Source organism: Pristis pectinata, chromosome 10, assembly GCF_009764475.1.
Source record: "Pristis pectinata isolate sPriPec2 chromosome 10, sPriPec2.1.pri, whole genome shotgun sequence".
Taxonomy (NCBI): Eukaryota; Metazoa; Chordata; class Chondrichthyes; order Rhinopristiformes; family Pristidae; genus Pristis; species Pristis pectinata.
In genome coordinates this window covers 99,387,055-99,407,171 of record NC_067414.1, presented here as the reverse complement: position 1 = coordinate 99,407,171, position 20,117 = coordinate 99,387,055, and the positions used below count along the sequence as shown (strand labels likewise).

General features: G+C 48.9%; 1 protein-coding gene across 4 annotated transcripts in view; it reads left to right on the top strand.

Annotated features, from left to right (window-relative positions):
• Window positions 1–20,117, top strand: part of LOC127574797 (phosphofurin acidic cluster sorting protein 1-like) — a 186,382-nt gene that overhangs the window by 127,329 nt on the left and 38,936 nt on the right. For all 4 annotated transcript variants that reach the window (XM_052024152.1, XM_052024154.1, XM_052024155.1 and 1 more), the window contains 6 exons: window positions 9,672–9,761; window positions 12,744–12,869; window positions 16,105–16,267; window positions 17,126–17,217; window positions 18,357–18,437; window positions 19,852–19,911. In XM_052024152.1, the coding sequence (XP_051880112.1) occupies window positions 9,672–9,761; window positions 12,744–12,869; window positions 16,105–16,267; window positions 17,126–17,217; window positions 18,357–18,437; window positions 19,852–19,911 (612 nt within the window). The remainder of the gene's footprint in view (window positions 1–9,671; window positions 9,762–12,743; window positions 12,870–16,104; window positions 16,268–17,125; window positions 17,218–18,356; window positions 18,438–19,851; window positions 19,912–20,117) is intronic.

Sequence of the window (20,117 nt, the reverse complement as noted above, 5' to 3'; positions counted from 1 at the left end):
TAAACTTGTACACTCAATTCCTCAATTCTCCCTTGGGCCCTATCATTCATTGTGTATGTCCTACTCTAATATGTTCTCCCAAAGTACATCACCTCACACATTGATCGGGATAAAATTTCATCTGCCATTGTCTGGCCATCTTGTCAACTGATCCTTTGTTGTGTGTTGAGACCTCACTCATTCTGTGTAACAGAAGCACGGGCAGATCACCCAGGTGTGAAACAGAGGAAGGGACGTGCTTATGGGCAGCGTGCGTGTTTCTTGCAAGATTCTTTCAGATTACTTGAGCAGTGAGCTCCTCCCGGAGTTAGTGCTGCTTCCTCACACCTCCAGCAACCCAGTTCAGCCCTCACCTCTGCTGTCTGGGTGGAGTTTGCACGTTCCCGCGGGTGCTCGGGTTTCCTCCCACATCCCAAGGACGTGCTGGTTGATTAATTGGCCACTGTAATTTGTGCCTATTGTAGGTTAATGGGAAAAGAATGAAGGGGAGATGGCGGGCATGTGGGGGGGGGGGAGAAGGAGGGAGTAAATTGCAGGAGTAGCGGGAAGTAAGCAGATGGGGAATGTGGGACTGATGGGATTGATCCATTAGGGTCCAGCATGGAACTGATGGGTGTAATGGCCTCTTCCTGTGTTGTAATAAATATGATAAAAGAGTCTTTGGGCTAATTTGCCTTTCCATGTGCTGTAAATGTCTTTCTCTGCTTTAGCAGACTGATAGAATTCACTCAGGGGAGGCTGGGAGCTGTTTCAAACTCTTTCATTAGCCGAGATGTTATCATTAGACCTATTGTTAATTAAAGCCTGGAAGCTCAGTCCATCCCCGTACAGCTCACTGCCTGCCACGTGGATCCCATAAGTTGACCAGTGGCTGCAGGTGCAGTGACAGAATTGCAAGATGGTCACAGTATGAAGAAGGCCATTCAGCCTATCAAACCCATACTGGCTCAAGCAATTCAGCTAATCCTGCTCCCCTGCCCTATCCATGTGGGCTTTTCCCAAATTCTAATGGCTGGCCGTCGCATCGACCTGACACATCACCTCCTCCTCTCTTCACAGTAGCTGTGCAGTCTTTTAAACACGACTAGCACGTTTGGTTTTGCTGTATGCTGCTGGTATATGTTTGCTTTTGAGGTTTTACCCCGGCTCTGGGCAGGGTTATTACTGGTGTTGGAAGTGAGGTGCAGTGACAGTTCTGGAAATCAAATTCTGGGGTGTGGACTGCAGGGCACCAAGTGGAGTTTAATCTGGAGAATGTGAGGCAATGGGGAGGGCAAACAGGAGGGCAAGGGGGTGCTCAATCCACAGGGAAATACTGAGACAAGCAATCTCAGAGTGTGTCCACAGATCCTTTCAGCCAGCAGGGCAGATCGTGGATCCAGAAAAAATGTACAGCATAGAACGGAGGCTATTCAGCCCATTGTGTCCATGCCAGCCCAACAGGGATCTTTTTTTCATTAATCCCATCCCACTTATCAGTCCATAGCCATGTGGGTTGCTGCTTTTGACTGGTTCTGACATTGGGTGTCGATCTGAATGGTGCCCCGGACCCTTGGACCTCTCAGTGGTTGTCCATCCAAATGATGTCCTTCATCGTCTCTTCCGTCATTGGTTGCCGTGCACCCTCAGCCCTATAAGACCATAAGATATTGGAGCAGAATTAGGCCATTCGGCCCATCAAGTCTGCTCCCCCAGTCAATCATGGCTGATTTTTTTTTAACCCCATTCTCCCACCTTCTTCCCGAAACCCTTAACCCCCTTCCCAATCAAGAACCCATCAATCTTTGCCTTAAATACAATGGATGCTTGGCATCCACAGCCCTCTGTGGCAATGAATTCCACAGATTCACCACCCTCTGGCTGAAGAAATTCCTCCTCATCTCAGTTCTAAAGGGACGTCCCTTTATTCTGAGGCTGTGCCCTTGGATCCTGGACTCTCCTCCTGATGGAAACATCCTCTCCACATCCGCTCTATCCAGGCCTTTCAGGATGTGGCAGGTTTCAATGAGATCCCCCCCCTCATCCTTCTGAACTCCATCGAGTACAGGCCCAGGGACATCAGACGCTCCTCATATGTTAAACCTTTCGTTCCCAGGATCATCCTTGTGAACCTCCTCTGGACCCTCTCCAGGGCCAGCACATCCTTCCTTAGATACGGGCCCAAAATTGCTAACAATATTCCAAATGTGGTCTTACCAACCCCATATAAAGCCTTAGCCGTCATTGGTTCCGTACCTGCATGGCTATCATCTTAACCTCCCCCTCCCCACTGCTTACTGCCATGTTACTGCCTTTGGTTGACTATCCTCCTGGCTCCTGCCTTCTGCCTCCTGTTGGGTACGAATAAACAGAAACGGGACCATTCAGCCCTCAGATACTATCCGCACCGTCTGATGATACCTGATCCTCTAAATACCATACTCTCAATCTCTCCCCATATGTCCTCTTCGGGTAACATTTTAGTAGCAGCCTCCACTGCCTTCTGTGATAGGGAATTCTGCAGTTCACCACTGAATGGGTTTCTCCCATCTCAGTCCTTTATGTCTTACCCTGTGTCCTTACACTGCCATCTTCATTCTGGACCCAGCAGCTAGGGGAAGCATCCTCCCTGCATTCAGCCTGGTGAGACGTGTCAGAGTTCTGTACAGTTCAATGAGATCCCCTCTCATTCATCAAATCTCCAGTGTACACAGGTCTAGTTGACCCAATCTCTCCACAGACAACAGTCCCACCATCCCAGGAGTCAGTCCGGTAGGTCCTTGCTGCACTTCCTCTCCTTTCTTAGGTCAGGAGATTAAAACTGCACACAGTATTCGAGCAATACACAGAAAGTGCTGGAGGGACTCAGCAGGTCAGGCAGCATCCATAGAGGGAAATAAACGGTCGACGTTTCAGGCCGAGACCCTTCATCAGGACTCGGCCCAAAACGTCGACTGTTTATTTCCCTCCATGGATGCTGCCTGACCTGCTGAGTCCCTCCAGCACTGTGTGTGTGTTGCTCCAGATACCAGCATCTGCAGAACCTCTTGTGCCACAGTATTGGAGGTATGGTCTCACCCAGTGCCCTGTATAGTTGCAGCAAGACTTCCTTGCTCCTGTACTCAAACCCTTCTGCAGTAAAAACCAACATATCATTTGCCTTCTTAGCTGCCTGCTGTAGCTACATGTCAGCTTTCAGTGACTGGTGTACAAGGACCACTGTGCAACAACGTTTTCCAACATTTCACCGTTGACCTACTACTTTGCCGTTCTGCTTTTCCTATAGAAGTGGATAACTGTTCAGTGTTGGTCACTCTGCTGTAGGAAAGACACCATTATGAGGATGTTGCTGGGACTTGAGGGACTGAGAGAGGTTGAGCAGGATGGGACTTTTTTTCAGTGGAGCGTAGGAGACTGAGAGGTGACCTTGTAGAGGTGTATAAAATAATGAGGGACATAGGGTGAGTGTGCACAGTCTTTTCTCCAGGGTTGGGGTATCATGGGCATAGGTTTAAGGTGAGACAGGAGAGATTTAATAGGAAGCTGAAGGGCAACTTTTTCCCCCAGAGGATGGTGAGTACATGGAATGAGCTGCCAGAGGAAGTGGTTGAGGCAGGTACAATGACAACATTTAAAATTTAGTTGGACAGGTACACAGATAGGAAAGGTTTAGAGGGATATGGGCCAAACACAGGCAAATGGGACCAGCTTGGATGGGAATCATGGTCGGCACAGACCAGTTGGGCTGAAGGGCCTGTTTCCATGCTGTATGACTAGCTTCATGTGCTTTTGCTCATTGACTCAACTTTTCTCAACTGTCTTGAGGCCTTGATGCATCTTCCTCACAACTCACAATCCCACCCAGATTCACATCATCATTAAGCATAAAAATATTCCATTCCATTCCTCCAGGTACACTGTGAATAGCTGAGACCCAAGCAGTGATCCTCGTCACTACCTGCCACCTGGCAAAAGTCCCATTTATTCCCACTCTCTGGTTTCTGTCAATCAGTGCATGCCAGTGTTTCACCCTCAATTCCGTGTGCTTTAATTCTCTACACTAACCTTCAATGTGGGACCTTATCAAAGGCCATCTGAAAGCCCAAATACACCACATCCTGTGGTTGCCCCTTATCTAATCTACCAGTTACATCCTCAGACAAGTAGGTTTGTTAAGTATGATTTGCCTTTCATAAATCCATGTTGACTCTGTCTAATCTTGTGTCCCGTTATCACATCCTTTCTAGTACACTTCCATACTCCTCTTGTTAAACTAACAACCTACCAATCTCTAGATACCTGTTTTCTCTGTCCCTCCTTTTAAAAATGGTACAGAGGCATAATGACATCCTGTAGCCTGGACAATTAATCCAGAAACATGAATTCAAGACCCAGCGAAGCAGCTGCAGAATTTAAATTCAGTTAATTAAATAGTGTCAATGATTGTCACCATGAAATGACCAGAATGTCATCAGTTAGTTGCAATGAGATGGCCAGGCTGGGTCTGTTCTCGCTGCAATGTAGGAGGCTGACAGGTGACCTTAAAGAGGTTTATAAAATCATGTGGGGCGTACATGGTCTGGTAGGTTTGTCAAACACAATTTGCCTTTCATAAATCCATGTTGACTTTGTCTTTTTCCGGGGTTAGGGGAGCCTAAAACTAGAGGGCACAGGTTTAAGGTGAGAGGACCTGAGAGGCAACCTTTTCACACAGAGTGTTGGGGGGGGGGGGGGGGTTTGTGGAACAAGCTGCCTGAGGAAGTGGTAGAGGCAGGTACAATTACAACGTTTAAAAGAGATTTGGGTGGGTTCATTGATAGGAATATGGGCCAAATGCAGGCAATGGGACTTACCTTGGTGGCATGAACGAGTTGGGCTGAAGGGCCTCTTTCCTTGCTGTATAACTATATGACTCTGTGTGGTGTCCTTCAGGGAAGGAAATCTGCCCTCCTCGGTGTTGACATGGATCAGCTATGATCTGACTGAGTGATGGAATGGGGCAGATGGGCTGAATGGCCTCTTCCTGTTCCTCCCCTCTGCATCTGATACCACCTTGCTGCAAATCAGTTCAGAATGACTTCCTGTGCTCATTTGATACTTTGAACCAGGACTTTAATGTAAATCAAAACCACTGCAGATTCTGTAAATCGGAAGCCGTTGGGAACACTCAGCAGGTCAGGCAGCATTTATGGAGAGAGAGACAGACTTAAGTTTCAGGTCAGAGACCCTTTGCCAGAACTTGAAAGTTTCATGTGCACCTTGAACTGAAGAAAGATTGCAACCAAGAGAACTAAAGTAGATGGAAGCCCCAATAATGGACCTTCTTATTCCAGAAACTCACACAATGTCCTGTTCTGAAACACAACTATTCATTTCCTATTTCTGTCCCGATGGAGGGTATCAACCCAAAACATTGCCCCCCCCCCCCCCCATAGATGCTGTTTGACCTGCTGAGTTTCTCCAGCAGATTGTTCGTTGCTGTTCATTCCCCATCATTCCCAATTCCATTTCCCAACAGTGTGCCAGGATTTGACAGTCAGCGTTGGGCAGTGCATTGCTGGGTGAAATTCCGAACCTTTGGCAGTTTCCAACCCCGGGTGGCAGATGGCAGCTCCACTGGCCTCATTATATCAAATGCTGATGCACAGGAGTTTGCCCTGCAGGGCCAAGAGCTCTGCTCGACAAATGACACAGACTGCAGGGCTTGGAACTGGGAGAGGGAGAGAGGAACAACAAAGGTACCAACAGCTACGAAAGGGTTCTGAAAAGGCACTTGCAAGGGATATTAAAATAAATCTTTGATAATTACATTATGCAAGGAAAAGAGGAAAGTGAGGGACAGCACTGGCACCTTAACACAGATCATGGTGTCATTACAAATGCAGCTAGAGAAATGGGAAAGATGAGAGAATTGTACAGCACGGAAACTGACCACACGGGCCAACATCCACATCGACCAGTGGGCACCCTGCTGCACCAACCACATCGCCCAGCACTTGGTCCATGACCCTCTCTGCCTAAACAATTCAAGCACTCATCCGGACGCTTCTTAAACGCTGTCAGCGATCCAGCTTCCACCTCTCTCAGGCAGTGCGTTCCAAGTACTTGCTGCTCTCCGGGTGAAGAAGGTCCCCCTCAGCTCCCCTCGGGATCTCTTCCTCCACACGCCAAACCTATGTGCTCTAGCTTTATCCACCTCTGATGTGGGGAAAGGTTTCCTGCACTCTCCCCTATCTGTACCCCTCATTCATACACCTCAGTCATGTCCCTCACTTCACCTCCTCTGCTCCTGGGAGAACAGACCCAGCTTCTCCAGTCTCTCCTCATAACTGACACCTTCCATCCCAGGCAACATCCTGGGGAATCCCCTCTGCACCCTCTCCAGCACTATCACATCCTTCCTGCACCTTGGTGACCAGACCCAGAACTGCACACAGTACTCCAACTGTGGTCTGACCAAGGGTTTGTAAAGTTGGAGCATCACCTCCCTACTTCTGTATTCAGTGCCCCAACTAAGGAAGGCCAGTATCCTGTGTCTTCCTAACCATGTTGTCTACTTCTATGGACTTGTACTCCGAGGTCCCTCTGTTCCTCAACACTCCCCAAGACCCTACCATTCACGGTGTATGTCTGAGCCTCATCAGTGCTCCCAAAGTGCATCAGCTCACATTTGTCTGGATTAGAGACGTAGGGTTGTGCAGTATAGAAACAGACCCTCTGGCTCACCACGTCTACACTGACCATCCTGCCTGTCTATAATAACACACGCCTGCGTTAATTCCATAGCCCTCAAATTCTTGCTCATTCAAGTACCTGTCTCTCAAATGTTGTTACTCTTCTTGCTTCCAGTACCTCTTGGCTGCTCATTCAAATACCAACTACTCTTTATGTGAAATATTTATCCCTCAGATCCCCTTTAAACCTCCTTCCTTTCACCTTAAACCTATGCCCTCTAGTTTTAGACACACCTAACATGGGAAACAAACACTGGTTATCTACCCTATCTATGTCTCGTACATAGATTCACAAGGATGTTGCCTGCATTGGAGGACTTTAATTATAAGGAGAGGTTGGAAAGGCTAAACCTGTTTTTCCTGGAGCAAAGGAGGCTGAGAGGTGACATCATAGAGCTATATAAAATGGTGTTGGTATTGGTTTATTATTGTCACGTGTACCGAGAACTAAGTGTTTCAGTGTATCTCGGTAGGAAGCAGGGTGGAGCACATGCCCCGTATGTATCAATGGCCTCCACCACCCCTGGCAGCACATTCCAAGCACCCACCACTCAAAGCAAGCTTGTTTAATGTTATCAATATCTGGACAGAGAAAGGATCCTATATCTGGTCTTTAATTCTTACACACCCTCACTGGATTAAAGTTTACAGAAAGTTTAAAAAGATTGTCACTGTATTTTGGGTGTACTTTGTTGAGGTATGTGTTGGTGCTTCAAGTTCCTGGCCGTCAACATCTCGAAGGATCTATCCTGGGCCCAACACATTGATGCAATTACGAAGAAGGCACATCAGCGACTCTACTTTGTTAGGAGTTTGAGGAGATTCAGTATGTCACCAGTGACTTACAAATTTCTATAGATGTACAGTGGAGAGCATTCTGACTGGTTGCATCCATCACGGGCACAACCCTCCCCACCATTGAGGACATCTTCAAGAGGCAGTGCCTCAAGAAGGCGGCATCTAATCATTAAGGACCCTCACCACCTGGGACATGGCCTCTTCTCATTACTGCCATCGGGGAGGAGGTACAGGAGCCTGAAGATCCACTTGATGATTCAGGAACAGCTTCTTCCCCTCCGCCATCAAATTTCTGAACGGTCCATGAACACTACCTCGTTATTCCTTTTTTTGTGCACTATTTATTTATTTTTGTAATTTATAGTAATTTTATGTCTTTGCCCTGTACTGCTGCCGTGAAACAACACATTTCATGTCATAAGTCAGTGATAATAATTCTGATTCTGGTGTGTCTATACACACAGATCCTTAAGGTGGCAAGGCAGAACGATGAGGTTACTTGGGCAAAGCAAATGGTTTATAAATAAGAGTCATGGGGTTATGCAGCACAGAAACAGGCCCTTCGGCCCAACACGTCCATGCTGACCTTTGTGCCCATCCACACTAATCCGTATGCCTTCATTAGGTCCATATCCTTCTATCCTTGGCTATTTAAGTGTTTGTCGAAATGCCTCTTAAACACAGTAATCGTATCCAATTCCAGCACCTCCTCTCGCACCGAGGTCCAGGTATCAACTGCACTCTGTGCAACAAAAAACTTTCCTCTCGGTTCCCCTTTAAAACTACTTCCCCTTACCTTAAACTCTCCTTCCTCTTGTTTCTGTTGCCATGAGTCAAAGTTTTTATCTGTTCTATCTATGCTATTTTATTGACCTCTGTCAGTCACCCATAGAACCATAGAACACTACAGCACAGAAAAACAGGCCATTCAGCCCTTCTAGTCTGTGCCGAAACTTTATTCCGCTAGTCCCATTGACCTGCACCCAGTCCATAACCCTCCAGACCTCTCCCATCCATGTATCTATCCAACTTATTCTTAAAACTTAAGAGTGAGCCCGCATTTACTACATCAGATGGCAGCCTGTTCCACACTCCCACCACTCTCTGAGTGAAGAAGTTCCCCCTAATGTTCCCCCTAAACTTTTCCCCTTTCACCCTAAAGCCATGTCCTCTCGTACTTATCTCTCCTAATCTAGGTGGAAGGAGCCTACTCGCATTAACTCTGTCTATACCCCTCATAATTTTGTAAACCTCTGTCAAATCTCCCCTCATTCTTTTACGCTCCAAAGAATAAAGTCCTAACCTGTTCAATCTTTCCCTGTAACTCAACTCCTGAAGACCCAGCAACATTCTAGTAAATCTTCTCTGCACTCTTTCAATCTTACTGATATCCTTCCTATAGTTAGGTGACCAGAACTGCCTCCCTTGCCCAGGGAAAGCAAGCCCAGCCTCTCCAACCTCTCCCCGTAACTAAAGTCCAACAATCCCAGCAACATCCTGGTAAAACTCCTCTGCACTCTTTCCAGCACTAATCGCATCCTTCCAGAACTGCACATAATATTCCAGTGTTTTGCAAAATTGCAATCTAACTTTTATATTGTATGCCCCGACCGATGAAGACAATCCTTCACCACCATATCAAGCTACTTGCCACTTCCAGAGGAACAGAGTGTAACTTTATGGATCACTGGTCTAGCCTCAGCTGAAGTGTAGTGAACAACTTCAGACACCAGGAAACATGCGAATCCCTTAGAAAAGTTTTAGACAAGTGTTACCAGGAATCAGTGAGGTCATGATACGAGGAGAAACTGTAAAATTAGGGCCAGTCTCCTTGCAATGAAAGTAGTTAAGAGGTGAACTAATGGAGATTTTCAAGATAGGTTGTAATAGCGTAGACAAGAACTAGACCCTTAGGCAATTTCATTAATAACCAAGAGTTCAGGAATTTTAAAAGTATCAACAAGAGATGTTGGGTGGAGATGGGGGGGGGGGGGGGGGGGAGGGGGTTGTTGCTGACGTGGGCATTGAGTCATCATTGTTTCTGTGGCCCCAGACTGCCCCATGTGTAGGCATTCTCCTGAAAACATGGTTAAGTTTTAGGTTTGATTTTCTCAGCATGCCAACTGACAGAGATGTTTCTCTCCTTTTGGTATCTTGTAGGGTTCGAAGCGTATCCTAAGATCGAACGAATATCTTCTCCCGCCGGGGGGGCTGATGGAGACCGAATTAGCACTCACCTTTTCCTTGCAGGTACCTGCTTCATGGTTTGTCACTTGTATTTTCGGACGATATTATGTGCTTTTCTTTCCTGTAAGAGTAAGCAATGAGGTGTCTCCCACTCGAAGACCTTGTTTTCCTGGGTACGGTGGTATAAAAGTAGAGGAGACCATTTGTTCTCATGTGCTTGCTCTACCCTTCCGTGAGACCACGGCTGACTTTTCACCTCAGTGCCACTGATCCCAAGTCCCTGAATTGGTTAATATCTGAAAGTCTATCAACTTCTGTGTATTTGCATTGGCACGTGAACCTTTTTTCTGTCTGTCAATGGGACGTGGGCAAGGCCAACATGTATCATCCATCCCCAAAGAGGATGCAGTTAAGAGTCGACTAAGGTAAAGCAGCCAGTATAATCAAAGACCCCACCCACCCCAGACATTCTCTCTTCTCCCCCCTCCCAGCACGTACCACCAGGCTCAAGGACAGCTTCTATCCCGCTGTTATAAGACTATTGAACATTTTCCTAGTACTCTTGACCTTACAATCTACCTCGTTATGACCTTGCACCTTATTGTCTACCTGCAATGCACTTACCTGTAGCTGTGACACTTTACTCTGTATTCTGTTATTGTTTTTACCCTGTACTACCTCAATTCACTGTGTAATGAATTGATCTGTATGAACAGTATGCAAGACAAGTTTTTCACTGCACCTCAGTACAAGTGACAATAATAAACCAACTCCAATTCCAACATTAGTGGGTCTGGACCACACAGAGGCTAGACCAGATAAGGACTGAAGATTTCCTTTTACAACCATCTAGTAGTTACATCGTCACCAATACTGAGACTAAATTTTTAATTCCAGATTTATTTAATTGCTTGAATTTAAATTGCTCAGTTGCCATGGTAGAGTTTGAACTTGTACTTCTCTGGATCAATGGAGCAGAGCTCTGGCTGCTAGCCCTTAACCACAACGCTGCCGTCTGAATCACCACAGACAAGTAGGGTCTTCCCTCTGCTGCGCCACAGTGGGTGGGTTCCTCGTTTCAGTGGGTTCTGCCTGGGGATTTCCCAACCAGAGGGCATGTAGTGGTTGCCTGGGGAGGTCCCCTGAAGGCTTGACGACCAGCTGAGGTCACCTACCAAACCCAAGAGCATGCGAGGCTCCAGATTATCTCCCGGGGTCCAGACCTGATGAGCAAAGGATTGACTCAGCTGTGATGCTCCTTCTGTGGTGAAACAGCCAGCCAGTCCTCACTATTGTACCTGTTACTGGAAAATGCAAGATACAGGAGCAGGAGGAAGCTATTTGGCTCTTTGAGATTACTCAGCATTCAGTGAGATCTTGGCTATCACTTTCCCACCTGATCCCCACATCCCTTGAATCACCTGTCCAAAAGCTAAACGATTTCAGGCTGAAATAAGTGGCTGAACATCCACAAATCCCAGCAGAAGAGATTCCAAACATTAGTCTCCTCATAAAGGCCTTTCTGCTAATTTAGTCTCAAATGGCAAATCCTGAGTTTGTCCTCTGGTTCTCGCCTTCCCAGCCAGAGGAAACCGCTTCTCAGCATCTGCATTGTTAGCCCCTCTGTTAACTTATATGTTGGAACAGTAGAATGTATTGTTCCTTTAAACTGCAGCGAGTATACTCCAATCCTACCCATCCAACAACTTTCACAACTGCATTGGCTGAAGATCTCCCAGCACTAAGACTTAGACTATTGAATGGCATCGACCTGATACGATGAGATGGACTCTTGACCTCACAATCTACCTCATTATGACCTTGCACCTTATTGTCTACCTGCAATGCACTTCCCTGTAGCTGTGACACTTTACTCTGTATTCTGTTATTGTTTTACCCTGTACGACTTCGATGCACTGTGTAGTGAATTGACCTGTATGAGCGGTATACAAGGCAAGTTTTTCACTGTATCTCTGTACAAGTGACAACAATAAACCAGTACCAATACCAATACTTTCAGGAGTTGGGTGGGCAGAGCTGAATCCCAAGGTGTGGCGGTGCTACATATTGGCAGTCCCGTTGTCAGCCTTGCCCCAGTGCTGACTGTGCCAGTTGGAGGCTCTGTCCTTCCTCACAGGGATGAAAGGTCATCCTTGGGACATTTTTGCATGTCTCCCACCATCTGGTCTCAGAGCAGCCAGCGAGGGAGGCAGGGAAGTGGCACAGAGCAGGTGCCATGGCTGAGAGTAGATAGCTGCCTGCTGTCCCCCTTGATAAACCCCACCGCCAAAGGACTCACCTGAAGCAGACCAGTGCACTCCACGACACTATGGGGTGCAGGTCAGTGAAGGACTACAAACTCTGCCTTTGCTTTTATTTTTACGAAACACTGACGGGACGTGGACATTTATTGCCTGTCCTGAACTTGCTAGCCCGTTTCAGTCAGAATCAACCTCATTACTGTGGGTCCGGGTCACACACAGGCCGGCCAGGTAAGGTGATAGAGTTCCTTCTCCACAGGACACGAGGTGTTTACAACAGTCCAGTGGTTTAACAGAAGGACTTCCATTATATTGGCACCACCACACCTTGGGGTTCAGCTACTCTCTGCTCACTCAACTCCCGGAAGTGCTGGGACATCTCCACCCTTCTAACTGACTGTGGTGAAGTACTTGAATTTAAATTGCTCAGCTGCCATGGTGGAATTTGAGCTTATTTCTCTGGATCGGTGGTGCAGAAGTCTGGCTGTTAGCCCTTCACCACTTGGCCACCATGGATAACAAGGGTCTTCCCTCTGCTGTGCTGCAGTGGGGTGTGTTCCTCATTTCAGTGGGATCTGGATCATCAGTCCTGGTCTCTGAATGTCGCTGCAGGAACTCAGCCAGCACCCTCCCAGACCCCTAGACTTGGGGAAACGTTTATTCCCCTTGGCATTTGTAAGAGTGCAGGTGAAGGTAAGCTGCTGCTTGAACTGCTGAGGCCCAGTGAGCGTCATAATGCTGCCTCTGATCAACTGAAAGCTTCTTCTCTGTGCTCCACGGTCAGTACCCCCACTTCCTGAAGAGGGATGCAAACAAGCTCCAGATTCTGCTGCAGAGGAGGAAGAGGTACAAGAACCGCACCATCCTGGGCTACAAGACGTTGGCAGTGGGCTCAATCGATATGGCTGAGGTACCGTCTCACCACCTGCCACGGATTCCTGAGTCGTCCTTTCTCTCGGCACCAGCACAGCCCGCGCCCATGCTTCGTGGCCTTGCACCCGTCTACTGCCTGCTTTCCCTGCTTCCCCTTGGGAACAATACCAATTCTTTGCCCGTACGCAGGAAATGTGAGGTTGCCCACCCCGGACCTGAAAAGGATAGGACAGATGAGGGTGTATTAGACATGGAGAGAGTGCAGCCCAGATTTACCACAATGGTACCTGGAATCTCAGGGGTGAGTTACCAGATGAGATTACGCAAACCAGGGCTCATTTCCTTAGAATTTAGCAGGTCTGGGAAAGATTGAATTGAGGTTTTCGAACATTGAGGAGAACTGGTAGGGTCATAAGGTAATACAGCACGGAAACAGGCCCTTTGGCCCAACTGGTCCGTGCTGACCAAGATTCCCATCTAAGCTAGTCCCATTTCTCCACGTTTGGCCCATATTCCTCTAAACCTTTCCTATCCATGTACCTGTCCAAAGTATCTTTTAAATGTTGTTATTGTACCCGCCTCAACCACTTCCTCTGGCAGCTCGTTCCATATACGGACCACTCTCTGTGTGAAAAACTTACCCCTCAGGTCCCTTTTAAATCTTTCCCCTCTCACATTAAACCTGTGCCCTCTAGTTTTTTGATTCCCTGGGACAAAGTCTGTGTGCATTCACCCCGTCTGTGCCCTGCTATAAGGTGGGCGGATAGTGAAACTGTTTCTTCAGGTGAAGGGTCTGGGACGGGGGCAGTGCTACACACAGAGGGCGGTGCCAGTTTTCTATCTGTCCTGTACCCAGCCATTGATGCTGAGCCAGATGTTAGCTTTAAACCGGAGGCTAAGAGAGGTGTAAAGGGATTCAGGGCAAAGGTGGAGACTGCAAGGAATTGCAGATCAACCATGATCTCATTAAACAGCTGCAGTGGGTGAAACACCTCCAATTCCTGCGTGCTAACTCTTCCTGCAGGTGAAAGTTATCTGCATGAGCTTCAATTGGAAGTCAGTACCAGGGAGCAGTGGGGTCCACAGCAGGTCTTCTTTTCCTGCAGCTCTCTCTAACTTATCACTTGGCTGGGTCGAAATCAGCTAACCCACTAACAGAGGATTGAATCGGGGCTGCAGTGTGACAGAATCATACAGAATCATACATCATCGTCTTTGTAAAAAGTGGATACACCCCAATCCAGGCTACTGGGGAAAGGTCAGATTGTGGGCACTCAGTGTTCTGAACACCTTTTGGGTGAGAGAGATCCAGATGTGTTTTAGTTCAGAGAAAGTTGGTGTTGCTGGCAAGGGCAGCGTTCACTGGCCGGCCCTGACTGACCAGCCTGGCAACGTCAGGGGGCAGTTAAGAGTTGAACACAAGGATGACAGCTCAGAGCAGGAAGTCAGCCATGCCACAGTACCCAAACCAGCCAGGAAGGATAGCAGATTTCCACCCACCATGAAGATTGGAGAGCTGGGTGTGTCTTCTTAACCACCTGGTCATTTCATGGTCACCGTTACCAAGAGTAGGTCTTCATTTCAAATTTTATTCAATTACTTAATTTCAAATTACTCAGCTCACTCACAGATTTGAAGTGAATACCGGTCCAGTTACCTAACCACAGCACTACGGTGCCTGTTTCCGCTGCTGGGTATTTCTAATTGGAGCTAACAACAGACATCAGCATTAAGATAAGATGAGATTTCTTTATTGGTCACACGTACATTGAAACACACAGTGAAATGCACCTTTTGCGTAGTGTTCTGGGGGCAGCCCGCAAGTGTCACCACACTTCCAGCCCCAACATAGCATGCCCACAACTTCCTAACCCCTACGTCTTTGGAATGTGGGAGGAAACCGGAGCACCCGGAGGAGACCCACGCAGACACGGGGAGAACATACAAACTCCTCACGGACATCTTAATCATGGATGCAAAGGCTCTGGAGATGGTGCAGGAAGTATTGATTCGAATGGTTTCAGGGGTGAGGGGCGTGAGTTCTGGGGAGAGGCAGGAGAAGCCGGGGTTGTCGACTGAAAGCAGAGAAGGTTGAGAAGAGACAGTGTGGCTCAAGGCACAGTAGATGCAGAGGAGTGGTTCCTTGTGGGGGAAGGGTTGAGGATCAGAGGAGGCAGGTTTAAGGTGAAGCATGGAATCTGGAGTGTGCTGCCCAACAGAGTGACAGAGGTAGTTTCAACTGGGGCTTTCGGACAGAAAAAGCATTGCAGGGGAACTGGGTGAGGAAGGTACGGTTGCAACAGTTAAAAGACATTTGGACAGGTACATGGATAGGAAAGGCTTAGAGGGATATGGGCCAAACACAGGCTCAGACAGGTCGGTATGGATGAGTTGGGCCAAAGGGCCTGTTTCTGTGGTGTATGATTCTGTGACTACTGAGAAAGTCCAGCGGATTGGGACTGTCTTTGCTGCCCATGCAGAAAGCTGACAGGGACACGGAGAGCTGAATGGTGCCCATGACTCTGTGAGTTGCCTCCACATAACCTGTACCGGTCACCGAGCGCCAGGTCTTCCCACTCTCCCTTCCTACAAGCACTGCTGGGCATCTGATTCCAGCTTCCCAGGAAGCACTCCCAAATCCCCCGGAGTAGTTGATTGAGTCATACAGCACAGAAACAGGCCCTTCGGCCCAACTCATCCATGCCGACTGAGGTGCCTTCCAGGGCTCGTCCCATTTGCCTGGATTTATCCCATATCCCTCTGAACTCTTAATGTTTATAAGATTCAAACAATACACCCTGGCTGTGTGGTTCCCAAGCTTCTTAATGAAAACCTCACTAGTTCACACTCAGTAAAATGAATACTCGCCCCCACCCACCTCTCATAATTTTATAAACCTCTATAAGGTCACCCCTCAGCCTCCTTCGCTCTGGGGGAAACAGCCCCAGCCTACCCAGCCTCTCCTCATAACTCAGGCCCTCCAGTCCGGGGAACATCTTTGTGGATCTTCTCTGCGCCCTCTCCCGGTTAACGACATCCTTCCTGTAGCTGGGCGACCAGAACTGCCCACAGTACTCCAGCTGTGGTCTCACCAACGACTTGTCTCAGAGAGACTACCCTCTCGCAGGCCGATGTGCGTTGCTTACAGAGGTGATGGCGCTCTGGTGTGTGGGGGTGTTGGGAACGCTGTGTCCATGGTGTTGCTGGTACCTTGTGTGTTCTGCAGTGTGACAGTGAGTCCATGCACAGGCTGACCTGGCTTTCACCGGCAGGTGTTGCAGCATCCCACCGACGGTGGCCAGGTACTCGGGCTCCACTCCAACATTAAAGATGTGTCAGTGCGGGTCGCTGAGATCAGCATCTACTCCCTCTCCAGCCAGCCCATTGATTACGAGGATGGCAGTGTACATGCAGGAGCCAAGACCAAACCCTCAGGTAAGTGACTGGTTGCAGAATCGATTGCTTTTCTTAAAGCTCCCTTGACCAGACCTGGTTACAAACCACATTCTGCAGGAGCACAGCCTTCAGATACATCACCAGCACAGCTGGACAATACAACAGTCTGACAGCCATGGGGTGGTCATTTAAAACGCAGGTGTGTGGGAACTTCTCACACAGAGTGGTGAATCTCAGCAGTTCTCTGCCCAAAGCACTGTGGAGGCTGGATCACTGAGGTTATCCAACACAGGAGGAGATACATCGGTGAAAGATCAGGGAATTGAGGGCTATGGGGAACTGGTACAGCAGAGGAGGTGAGGCCTGGGGTCGATCAGCCACCATCACGTGGAATGGTCAGGCAGGATTGGGGGTGCCGAATGCCTTTGCTTTCTAATGTTCAGCTGAAGATTCCCCTGATTCAGGTGTATGGAGCATGAGCCAGGAAAATCAGGGCTGATGAATAAAAAGCAACTTCCTACAGTAACTGCTAAACTTTACCTGCAGAATAGAGTCCCACTATACGGAGACTAATTCGCTCAATGTAGATTGTCCCACCGTGGTGTGCTGCCTTAGTACTGACCCTCCCACAGTGACCCTCCCTCAGTACTGCCCCTCCCACATCCAGTTCTGCTGTGAAGACAACGAGCCAGGAGAACTCTGCGGACCCTTGTTAACGAGCAGTTGCTCACTGTGAGAGACGGCCACCCCCTGGTGTATGCAGGTATAGCAATGTCAATGATAATGTGCTCCAGCCAGGATGTACGTCTTACCGAGGGATTGTGTGATGGTGCAGGCGGAGAAAATTACCTCACTCATTGCTGCGTTCTAAAACATACCTTGTCCATTATCTTGCAGATCGATCCCCAGACATCGATAATTACTCTGAAGAAGAGGACGACAGTTTTTCCTCTGAGCAGGAAGGCAGCGATGACGCTGTGCCCAGCCAGGTAGTGGGATACTGACAGCTGTCAGATACGTCCAGCTTCAACATCTGAGGCACAGGCTGGAGCTGGGGTGTCAGGGAAGCACAGTTCTGGTTGCCCAGCTACAGGAAGGATGTGATTAGGCTGGAGAGGGTACAGAAGAGATCAATGAGGGTGTTGCCGGAACTGAAGGATCTGTATTTGACACATCCACAGGGAGAAAGATATTATCCCAGAGCCAAACATGGCCAAATACCAGAGGGCATAGCTTTGTGAGAGGGGCAAGGCTGAAGGAGCTTTGTGAGGCGAGTTCTGTTTCCACAGAGAGCGGTGGGTGCCTGGAACAGGCTGCCGGGGGAGGTGGTGGAGGCAGGTACAATGGCAACGTTTCAGGGGTATTTAGACAGACACATGAACAGGCAGCGAATGGAGGGATACGGACCCTGTGCAGGCAGCTGGGATTAGTTTCAACTGGCATCGTGGCCGACACAGGCATCATGAGCCACAGGGCCTGTTCCCCGTGCCATGCTGTTCTGTTGGTCTTGGGCACGTGAAGCAGACTCTGAGAGTTTGTCATTGCTACGGCCCTGAGCTTTGTTTCAAAGAGGGAGGAGGGCAGCAGGAGGACGCAGGTAGGTCACCTACGAGACGTGGTGATACTCTGTCGATGAAAGAATGAAGGGAGGGGGTAGAAACTGAATGGGGCTGCAGGAACAGGGAGATTTGGGGTGTATGTACCCGCACTGAAGGTCAGGGCTACAGAAATAAGGGAGTCGAGTGGTTCCAACTGGTATCCAGAGACTTGGCTTCCAATCCCACCATGGAAGCAGGGGAGCTTAAGTTTGATTAACGAGCTGGAACTTGACAAAATCAAGTACCTCGGTAATGACGATCACAAAGTTCTGGATTGACCTGGTTCACCATTGCCCTTCCGGATTGAAGGACTTCAGTGTGCAGAGGGACCGGAGACACTGGGAGTAAAGTGGGATTCATTCAAAATCAGGAAAGCCTCAGAGGAACAGTTTCCCCTCAACAGGAAGATGGGTCCGACTAGAAATTCATTGTCAGTAAATTGGCGCATTCCCGTGGTTAGCAGAGAGAGTGATTGAATGGTCGGCCTGTGTGTCGAGGCCCTCTGACTTGTGTCTTGTGCTTGTGTCCAGGATTTATATGATGAAGACGATGAACTGAGGAAAGCTAAGAAGACGCGACGAAAGATGATGAGGGCCACTTCGATGACGCGGGTAAACCCCTGAGAGCAGACCGTGCCCAGCTCAGCCCGTCATCTCAGCACCAATGTCTGCTGTGTGCGCGGGTGGGGATCGACACATGCTCAGTGACTGGCCAAGTATGTGGGCCAGTGCCTGTCGTTCACCTGAGGCACCAGGCCCTGTGACTGACGTCACTGAAGGGCGGGGGGCTCCACTGAGAGGTGTTTGCCTCATTCACACTGAAAGCGTGCGGTCAGTGTGCGGAAGGTGGGTGGGAACTGCCCTGTACCGCAGCCAGTGGAGTGACCCCTCATGTCCCAGAACAGTAACAGTTACCACCATTGCGAGGCAGGGATGTCAGGGCAGTCTGGCGCTGAGACCCCAAAAACCCACAGCCATCCTGTTACTGGTACCTACAGTGGTACCCCCACCCTGTAACTGACCCACATGGTCCCCATGGGGGACAGGAGAGAACGGGGAGGACAGAGGTGGGCACAGGGGTAGAAGGGGAAGGCAGAGGAGTGGAGAACAAACTGGAGGGGAAGGAGGGAACAGGAGGAACGTGGAGAGGCTGAAGCCGGGAGATAGGTCTGGAGGGAAAGAGAGACTCACTGTGGCAACGAGGAAGAACGACAGTTTTTGGTTAACATCGACAATTCTGAATTCTAAATCTCTTCAAGTCGGCCCAAGCACTATTCCCACCTTCCACCTAAAGCCACTGGCAGTGGGTAGTGGGAAGTTCACCACCACCTCAGGGTGGGTGAAGTGGGCAGCAACATACAGGAAGAATGCTTGCCTTAACCCTGCTTCCCGAGCTCGCTCTCTCCCTCCAGGTCAGAAAGAAGCCCGCTCACCCCTCTCCCCTCTGCGCTGGCTGGCAGGCTGGGTAGATGTGATCCATGAGGAAGACCGGGTGTGTGTTCCCCTCCAGTACCGAGCCAGCCTTCAAGGTGTTCCCCACAGGAATCCCCACCAGGCCAGAGATTCCCAGTAGGGGAGATGTTACCCACTCTACTGTCTGAAACAGAGAAAGCAGGAACACCTGGCACACCTGTCTCGTGTACTGCTTTGGGAGGGTGGGGAAATGTGGTCCTGGTCTGAGCCTTCTGCTCCATATCCCCCAGGATAGAATGTTTTCTATTTTAAGGGCATAGTCATTCTTTTGAACCCCAGAGCCACTTTGACCAAGAGGATTGCTGAGGTCTCTGACTTGAACATCCAGCAGTGCTCACCTGTGACAGGTGTATGAGCGTGGCCACGGGACCATTCCAGCTGCACTCTTCCTTGCCCACTTCACTGGGAGGTTACCTGAGGCTTGGTTGAAATTAAACAGGGAGGTTGCCTCTCACTCTGTGTTGGCATGTGTGATGCTCAGGTCCCCACCTGTGCAACAGCTCTATCCTCGTTTCAAGCTCAGCTCACACGCTTTTCTGTTCTCTCCACTTAGCAACCCAACTTCAAGCAGAAGTTTGTTGCCTTGCTGAAGAGATTCAAAGTGACTGATGAGGTAGGTGCTGCGTGGGATGGCTCAGGTGCTGGCAAGCTGCTTGCTCTGGGTTCCGAGAAAGCACAGGCTTATGGTGCGGGCTTTGTTCAGACAGCACAGGTTACCAATCTACCGGGCCAGGGGAGAGGCTGGTAAATTGGTTTATTATTGTCCCACATACCAAGGTTCAATGAAAAACTTTGTTTTGCATGCCATCCATACAGACC